We start from the raw sequence: 10,000 nt of genomic DNA, 5'->3' as shown, positions 1-10,000 counted from the left end.
GATTACTGTTATGAAGATGATGAATGAATCTCAGGCTCCATTCACTGCCATTATAAAGCTTATATTGTTTAATATAACTCTGTGTTCGGCTGATAGAAGACGGTCATGAACACACAGGATGGCTTGAGGGAGAGCGAATTAAAGGATAATTTTCATTTTTGGGTGAACGAACTCTTTAAAGCCTCCAGATTTTCAAGGAGAAACAACTGTTAGTTTTATGATTATACATTTTAAATGATGTGTATGCCTAATTAGCCATTAATATTAATGACAAGAATCTAATCAAAGCAGGGTTTTGAATTAACCTCCTTTTGTTTATTGGAAAGTTTTATATCCATTAATGTAAATATACAAAAACTAAACCCCGCTTTGACGTCTTCAAACAAGAATTGAATTTGTACTTAAATACAATTTCAATGTCTGTAAATAAAAAAAGCTTTAAAAAAAGCTAGAATTTGTGGCATGTTTAATATTCTTTCATAATATTACTTTATTATTATCCTTTTGTGCCACCACTTTTTTCTTCTTCTTTCTTTTACATCTCCTGGCAAGTGATTTTCAATAGATAAAATCAGTATTCTTTATATTATTTTTCTTGTTGACTATTGAACTATAACTTGTTTATTGTCTGAAAGTTTGTCTGCTTTTGTATCTTATGTTTGTTCAATTTTGCATTAATAATAATAAAAAAACGTTTTTGTTGAGAATGGATTCGCTTTAACAGTATAGATGTTTCACAGCATCTTTACAGTGATAACAGGAGATTACAGTAACAGAGATTGTTTAGGCTTTACAGCAGATCTAGAATAAAGTTATTGTCCAGATAAAGTTAGTTCAAGAACACTAGCAGGACTCGAACCCACAACCCTTCAGTTTCCAGCCCTGACAGTTTCATGATCTTTCCACTGACCAGTTTAACACACTCATTTCTGGCTGACAACAGAATACTCCCATTATATAGAAAAATAACAAGCATTCTCTGAATAATAACCTTGGATGTAATTTTAATGATGTTCTTATAAAGTTTCCCACCTTCTTCATGATGCCCGTCTTCCTCTTGCTGAAGGTGGTGTACCTCCGCAGTTTGTTGTCTATAAACTCCATCTTTATCTTGACTCTGCCTCGGGTCTTCTTGCCCGGTTTGGCTCCGGCCACTCCACCGGAGAGCACCCCGAACCCCGGCGAGGGCAAGCCGGCCTCCCGCGCCTCCATCACGGCCTCCATCTCGGCTCTCTCCCGCTTGACTCCGGATCCCCTCCGGCCGTCCGTGACTGATCCCACGGGCTCGTCCTCATCGCCCGAGTCGGAGTCCGCGTCCGAGCCGCTGCACAAACCCTGTTTATCCGGATCGAATCTCAAACCTCCCACCATCCCTGCGGCTTGTAGTGGCCCGAGACCGGCTGCGATCCCCGGTCGTACGCCTCCTCGCTGGGCTCCGGTTCCCCCGAGCATCCCTACCGGAGAGGAGCGGACGAGCCCGGTCCGAACCCCGGCTCCGATCACCACCGCGCCGTGTCCCGAGCTCTTCCCCGCCGCTGCCCCGGTTCCACTCAGTGCCGCTCCGGTCTGACTGGATAACATCATATAACCGGAGAGAACGATCCGTTTAACGGCAGCGGAGCGCTTGAGCGACGGTCAGTGTGAGAGTGAGTCGCTCATACAAACTGCGCGAAACTTTGAAAAGTGATGCTGAACCTGAGCACCTTCTCCCCGCTTCACTCACTCTCTCTCTCCCGCTTCACCTGGAACTCCACGCGTTCTCTAAAAGGAAAACCAGACCTCCGCTATTACTCCGCCGCGTCATCTAGTCCCCCGTTTAAACGCGTGGAATCATCGATCATTTCCACGTAGATATTTTCCGCTGCTTTAACTCATCATCTGAACACTGACAGCTGTCAATCATCACACTGAGGGCGTTCATAAAGCACTTATTGTGCGCAGACGCGGAGTGATCTGCACAAGCCCGATCTACTTGCATCCATATAAAGAGGTACGCTGTTTCCTTTTTTGGAGTTCTCGCTCCTTATATGGCGAGTAATAGTCAAGGCCAGCGATTGGCTCGTGCGGGGACGGCCTGGAGCGCGGTTGGTTAAAGCGTTATGCAATTTGCATAAATACCAAAAGGGTTGCGCTCACATCATACGTCACAGTAGAGGGCGGATCATCTGCTGAATTATTCTATGAATAGATGCAGGTTAGTAACGTTATCAAAGTTATTTTAGTCAGATATCTCTGTGTGCTAAATCACTGATATAAGGGGAAATCACACATTGAAGACCAAACCTGCAGTTAATCATATTAATAGCAAATATTGCTCTATTTCTCAGTAATCTCACAGATGGAGCAGCAGCAGGATAACCACACACACACACACACACACACACACACACACACACACACACACACACACACACACACACACACACAAACAAACCAAACAATAACGTAATTGCACTGCAACAAGGATTTATGGCACTACATCATCAGTGGTTCCCATAGAAACGCTTATAGAAGCCTTAGATGTACAGAGGAATATTTCTAATATTCCTAAAATACAGAATATTTCTAAAATACTTGAATTAAATGTTTAATGTCAGTGTATTCTTCATCTGCAGGAATCATCTAAAGGACAAAATCAAGAGTTTAACAACATTTCAATCATAAACACACATATCTAAGTGTGTATATAGCCTAATGTTTGGTATTTTGGTAATTTGTACAAGTTTTTATGTTATAAACATTTCTTCATAAACAGAGTTTCATCATGAGAGTTTTTTGAGAAGCTTTATTGTGAAATGTGAACATGAACTGTTGTCACAGACATCTAGAATCAAGTTCAGGTTGTGTGTGGAAGTCCATTTCAGTCACACAGAAAACATGCTTTTGTGAATCATAATTATGGCATAAAGTCAAACTGATGACATTTCTGCAGAACTGCTTTATAGATGAAATAAACTCATTTGATAATGGATGATCTTTACAGCAGAACTTCAGCTGAACAACAGAACAAACGCATCACTCTAGAGATGCCCTGAAACACCTGTACTGTAGAGATGCCCTGAAACACCTGTACCGTAGAGATGCTCTGAAACACCTGTACTGTAGAGATGCCCTGAAACACCTGTACCGTAGAGATGCTCTGAAACACCTGTACTGTAGAGATGCTCTGAAACACCTGTACTGTAGAGATGCTCTGAAACACCTGTACCGTAGAGATGCTCTGAAACACCTGTACTGTAGAGATGCCCTGAAACACCTGTACTGTAGAGATGCTCTGAAACACCTGTACTGTAGAGATGCCCTGAAACACCTGTACTGTAGAGATGCTCTGAAACACCTGTACCGTAGAGATGCTCTGAAACACCTGTACCGTAGAGATGCTCTGAAACACCTGTACTGTAGAGATGCCCTGAAACACCTGTACTGTAGAGATGCTCTGAAACACCTGTACTGTAGAGATGCCCTGAAACACCTGTACCGTAGAGATGCTCTGAAACACCTGTACCGTAGAGATGCTCTGAAACACCTGTACTGTAGAGATGCTCTGAAACACCTGTACTGTAGAGATGCCCTGAAACACCTGTACTGTAGAGATGCTCTGAAACACCTGTACTGTAGAGATGCCCTGAAACACCTGTACTGTAGAGATGCTCTGAAACACCTGTACTGTAGAGATGCTCTGAAACTCCTGTACTGTAGAGATGCCCTGAAACACCTGTACTGTAGAGATGCCCTGAAACACCTGTACCGTAGAGATGCTCTGAAACACCTGTACTGTAGAGATGCTCTGAAACACCTGTACCGTAGAGATGCCCTGAAACACCTGTACTGTAGAGATGCCCTGAAACACCTGTACTGATGCCCTGAAACACCTGTACCGTAGAGATGCCCTGAAACACCTGTACTGTAGAGATGCCCTGAAACACCTGTACTGTAGAGATGCCCTGCAACACCTGTACTGTAGAGATGCCCTGAAACACCTGTACTGTAGAGATGCCCTGAAACACCTGTACCGTAGAGATGCTCTGAAGAGATGCCCTGAAACACCTGTACTGTAGAGATGCCCTGAAACACCTGTACCGTAGAGATGCCCTGAAACACCTGTACTGTAGAGATGCCCTGAAACACCTGTACTGTAGAGATGCTCTGAAACACCTGTACTGTAGAGATGCCCTGAAACACCTGTACTGTAGAGATGCCCTGAAGAGATGCCCTGAAACACCTGTACTGTAGAGATGCCCTGAAACACCTGTACCGTAGAGATGCCCTGAAACACCTGTACTGTAGAGATGCCCTGAAACACCTGTACCGTAGAGATGCCCTGCCCTGAAACACCTGTACTGTAGAGATGCCCTGAAACACCTGTACTGTAGAGATGCCCTGAAACACCTGTACTGTAGAGATGCTCTGAAACACCTGTACTGTAGAGATGCTCTGAAACACCTGTACCGTAGAGATGCCCTGAAACACCTGTACCGTAGAGATGCCCTGAAACACCTGTACCGTAGAGATGCCCTGAAACACCTGTACTGTAGAGATGCTCTGAAACACCTGTACTGTAGAGATGCTCTGAAACACCTGTACTGTAGAGATGCCCTGAAACACCTGTACTGTAGAGATGCCCTGAAGAGATGCCCTGAAACACCTGTACTGTAGAGATGCCCTGAAACACCTGTACCGTAGAGATGCCCTGAAACACCTGTACTGTAGAGATGCCCTGAAACACCTGTACCGTAGAGATGCCCTGCCCTGAAACACCTGTACTGTAGAGATGCCCTGAAACACCTGTACTGTAGAGATGCCCTGAAACACCTGTACTGTAGAGATGCTCTGAAACACCTGTACTGTAGAGATGCTCTGAAACACCTGTACCGTAGAGATGCCCTGAAACACCTGTACCGTAGAGATGCCCTGCCCTGAAACACCTATACTGTAGAGATGCCCTGAAACACCTGTACCGTAGAGATGCCCTGAAACACCTGTACTGTAGAGATGCTCTGAAACACCTGTACTGTAGAGATGCTCTGAAACACCTGTACTGTAGAGATGCCCTGAAACACCTGTACTGTAGAGATGCCCTGAAGAGATGCCCTGAAACACCTGTACTGTAGAGATGCCCTGAAACACCTGTACCGTAGAGATGCCCTGAAACACCTGTACTGTAGAGATGCCCTGAAACACCTGTACCGTAGAGATGCCCTGCCCTGAAACACCTATACTGTAGAGATGCTCTGAAACACCTGTACTGTAGAGATGCTCTGCCCTGAAACACCTGTACTGTAGAGATGCTCTGAAACACCTGTACCGTAGAGATGCCCTGAAACACCTGTACCGTAGAGATGCCCTGCCCTGAAACACCTGTACTGTAGAGATGCCCTGAAACACCTGTACTGTAGAGATGCCCTGAAACACCTGTACTGTAGAGATGCTCTGAAACACCTGTACTGTAGAGATGCTCTGAAACACCTGTACCGTAGAGATGCTCTGAAACACCTGTACCGTAGAGATGCCCTGAAACACCTGTACCGTAGAGATGCTCTGAAACACCTGTACCGTAGAGATGCCCTGAAACACCTGTACTGTAGAGATGCCCTGAAACACCTGTACTGTAGAGATGCCCTGAAACACCTGTACTGTAGAGATGCCCTGAAACACCTGTACTGTAGAGATGCCCTGAAACACCTGTACTGTAGAGATGCTCTGAAACACCTGTACTGTAGAGATGCTCTGAAACACCTGTACTGTAGAGATGCCCTGAAACACCTGTACTGTAGAGATGCCCTGAAACACCTGTACTGTAGAGATGCCCTGAAACACCTATACTGTAGAGATGCTCTGAAACACCTGTACTGTAGAGATGCCCTGAAACACCTGTACTGTAGAGATGCCCTGAAACACCTATACTGTAGAGATGCTCTGAAACACCTGTACTGTAGAGATGCTCTGCCCTGAAACACCTGTACTGTAGAGATGCCCTGAAACACCTGTACTGTAGAGATACTGTAGAGATGCTCTGAAACACCTGTACTGTAGAGATGCCCTGAAACACCTGTACTGTAGAGATGCCCTGAAACACCTGTACTGTAGAGATGCTCTGAAACACCTGTACTGTAGAGATGCTCTGAAACACCTGTACTGTAGAGATGCCCTGAAACACCTGTACTGTAGAGATGCTCTGAAACACCTGTACTGTAGAGATGCTCTGAAACACCTGTACTGTAGAGATACTGTAGAGATGCTCTGAAACACCTGTACTGTAGAGATGCCCTGAAACACCTGTACTGTAGAGATGCCCTGAAACACCTGTACTGTAGAGATGCTCTGAAACACCTGTACCGTAGAGATGCCCTGAAACACCTGTACCGTAGAGATGCCCTGAAACACCTGTACTGTAGAGATGCTCTGAAACACCTGTACTGTAGAGATGCCCTGAAACACCTGTACTGTAGAGATGCCCTGAAACACCTGTACTGTAGAGATGCTCTGAAACACCTGTACCGTAGAGATGCCCTGAAACACCTGTACTGTAGAGATGCTCTGAAACACCTGTACTGTAGAGATGCCCTGAAACACCTGTACCGTAGAGATGCCCTGAAACACCTGTACTGTAGAGATGCCCTGAAACACCTGTACTGTAGAGATGCCCTGAAACACCTGTACTGTAGAGATGCCCTGAAACACCTGTACCGTAGAGATGCCCTGAAACACCTGTACTGTAGAGATGCCCTGAAACACCTGTACTGTAGAGATGCTCTGAAACACCTGTACTGTAGAGATGCCCTGAAACACCTGTACTGTAGAGATGCCCTGAAACACCTGTACCGTAGAGATGCCCTGAAACACCTGTACTGTAGAGATGCCCTGAAACACCTGTACTGTAGAGATACTGTAGAGATGCTCTGAAACACCTGTACTGTAGAGATACTGTAGAGATGCTCTGAAACACCTGTACTGTAGAGATGCCCTGAAACACCTGTACTGTAGAGATGCCCTGAAACACCTGTACTGTAGAGATGCTCTGAAACACCTGTACCGTAGAGATGCTCTGAAACACCTGTACCGTAGAAAGCGCTGTAGAAATAAAGCTGACTCGACAGAGAGTCATAATATCAACTTTTTATTTCATAATAATGATTTACTTTATGTGGCAGAGATGTGCCTCTACACAGATCAGTGATAGTTCATACGCACAAGCATCATTTCCAGGAACTCCACATGTCAGTCCAACAACATCTTTTACAATAAAAATAAGCAGCAAACATGGAGACACACACACACACATACACACACACACACACACACACACACACACACACACACACACACACACACACACACACACACACACACACACACACACTCTCTCTCACACACACACACACACACACACACACACACAGCGCCCTCTGCTGTCCAGATATGAACCCATAGTTAGTGATTATGGATTATTAGTGTGTAACGTGTTGAACATCAGTATCATCAGGATTCTACGATTACGGTTGAAACACTACAGTGTGTGTGTCTGATAATCATCAGTGTTACCATCTGATATAATAACTGAATCATCTGACCAATCCCACATGGAGAAGAGGAGCAGATCCGTGATTGTGGAGCACACACACGCGCACACGCACACACACACACACACACACACACACACACACACACACACACACACACACACACACACACACACACACACACACACACACACACACACGCGCACACGCACACACACACATCGAGAGTTAAACACTGAGTGTTTAATGAGCAGCATTACATCACTGTGAGCTTTACTGAGTAGAACGAGTGTGTGTGTGTGTGTGTGTGTGTGTGTGTGTGTGTGTGTGCGTGTGTGTGTGTGTGTGCGTGTGTGTGTGTGTGCGCGTGTGTGTGTGTGTGACCACAATAATGACTCGCAGAGACGAAAACAACAATCATACAAATACATATGAAACGATTATATAAAAGCAGCTCTTAAAAAAACAAGCATTAACGGCATTACAAAAGACTGTAAAAAAAAACAGAAATAAGTCCTTCATGTTCGAGGCACTTTATCAGAGAGAGCCGTTTGTGTTCATGATGAACGAGTTCCTGCAGCGGACGGGGAATACACACTAACACACAGAAGACTCACTATAACATCTGCTGTTATGAAGACTGGTGTTCTAAACACTCTCTAATCCACAGACAATCCTGCGGGAACTTCAGGACTCCTGTGCTTATAAACACATCTCGCTCATGACTTACATTTACATTTACATTTATGACATTTACATTTACAATTCATGACTTCTCCAGTCTTCTGTGAAGGCAAATTCATGCTTTTTAAATTACAGTTTTAGTTTCCTCACAACTACCTGATAAAACATGTCAGAGCTTGGCATAACTAGTAAAATATATATATTTGCTATATTAATTCCCATGACTTTTCCAGGTCCTAGAAATCAAACTGGGATTCTCACCCGAACTGTGAGACTCCTGCGTCTCCAAACACAAAACACATCTGGAGTTGTAGTAGTTTTAGTTATGGAAGCTTGTTTCCGCCACAGAATAAAAAATAAAAAGGTAATTCTGACTTTTTATCTCACAATTGCGTGTCAGAATTGTGAGAAATAAACTCGCCATTCGGACTTTTTCTCAGAACTGCATGTTTATATCTCGCAATTCTGACTTTATAACACTCAATTATGAGATAACAATTATCTTTTAAATGTTTTCTTCTGTTAAACAAGCTTCCACACTTCTCTGACTGTAATGCTCGTGTGCTGTGCATCACCTGAGGCCCTCTAGTGGACACCAGCAGAACCGCTGATCTCCGGCACTCCTGAAGCGATGGCTCCCAGTAACACCCACAACAGTCACAGGGACTGACAGTGAACTGGGAATAAAGACTAAACTGTGATTAATCATGGCTTAATCTGAGGCGTTGCATATTAATTTATTACAATAACACAGTCACTTGTGAGCACCTCAAAGAAACACAAAGATTATATTATCGTAACGAACAATCTCTGTTTCACTGCACAAACATCCATCATCATCATCATCACTGCAGCCGATCCTCCTCCTCAGTGTTAGAGTCCTGTCCTCCAGCGAGAGACGTTCTCAACTCAAGACACATTACTGGAGAAGAACATCAATCACTGAAGATAATAAGTCCTGCTTTTTGAAGAATGCACGTGTTTATGCTTAAAACAACAACAAATAAAAAAATAAAAAAACACTGAGGAAGAACATCATGTTTTGATGACATCATCCCATGGAAAAACTAAATCTCTCTCTCACACACACACACTGATCACTGCTGATTCCTCCTTCTGCGTCTGTGGCCTGATGGAGCTGTGATTGTCTAGAAGGTCAGAGGTCAAAGTTCACCCTGACATGAAGCTCTTCTGGCGTCCCTGAGGAAAGAGGCTTCGACCGAACGACAGGTGATGTGTGTGTTTAAGGCGGGTGAAGGCCTGATCCTGAGCGTGTGTGTGTGTGTGTGTGTGTGTGTGTGTGTGTGACTGCAGTGATGCGATGCGCTAGACTTTAGTGTCTGCAGGAACACGGGCCAGAGTCTGAGCGATCTCGCTGAAGGAGGGTCGATCTTTAGGACTGGACGCCCAGCAGCGCATCATCAAACTACAGACGTGAGCAGGACAACCTTCTGGAGGAGACAGGGTCACATGACCAGCCTGCAGAGCTGAGACACACACACACACACACACACACACACACACATGAGACTCGCTCTCCCCGTGAGAGATAATCACAGTTAAGACCTGCACAAATACTGTCTTTACAATCTCAAAATAGATTACTTTAATAAACAGGATACAAGATTATAACACTAAAGGCATGTTTTAATCAATATATACAGTATCTCACAAAAGTGAGCACACCCCTCACACTTCAGCACACATTTAGGTATATCTACTCAAGGGACAATCCTATAGAAATGAAACGTGGATATGTTTTAGAGTTGTGAATGTTTGTACAGCAGAATATATTT

The 10,000-nt window shown here is 44.4% G+C and overlaps 2 protein-coding genes across 4 annotated transcripts in view; both read right to left on the bottom strand.

Annotated features, from left to right (window-relative positions):
• Nucleotides 1-1,863, bottom strand: part of srfb (serum response factor b) — a 49,724-nt gene extending 47,861 nt beyond the window's left edge. For 2 of the 3 annotated variants that reach the window (XM_082153404.1, XM_082153403.1), the window contains exon 1: nt 1,033-1,863. In XM_082153404.1, coding sequence (XP_082009530.1) covers nt 1,033-1,584 — 552 coding nt within the window. In that variant the 5' untranslated portion in view covers nt 1,585-1,863. The remainder of the gene's footprint in view (nt 1-1,032) is intronic. The other variant, XM_082153402.1, reaches the window with a different exon arrangement.
• A 5,238-nt stretch (nt 1,864-7,101) lies between these two features.
• Nucleotides 7,102-10,000, bottom strand: part of ptk7b (protein tyrosine kinase 7b) — a 100,328-nt gene continuing 97,429 nt past the window's right edge. The window contains exon 20 of the mRNA XM_082153299.1: nt 7,102-9,691. Coding sequence (XP_082009425.1) covers nt 9,531-9,691 — 161 coding nt within the window. The 3' untranslated portion in view covers nt 7,102-9,530. The remainder of the gene's footprint in view (nt 9,692-10,000) is intronic.

This window comes from Leuciscus leuciscus (genome assembly GCF_965113295.1).
Source record: "Leuciscus leuciscus genome assembly, chromosome: 22".
NCBI lineage: Eukaryota > Metazoa > Chordata > Actinopteri > Cypriniformes > Leuciscidae > Leuciscus > Leuciscus leuciscus.
This window is presented reverse-complemented; position numbering and strand designations above follow the sequence as displayed.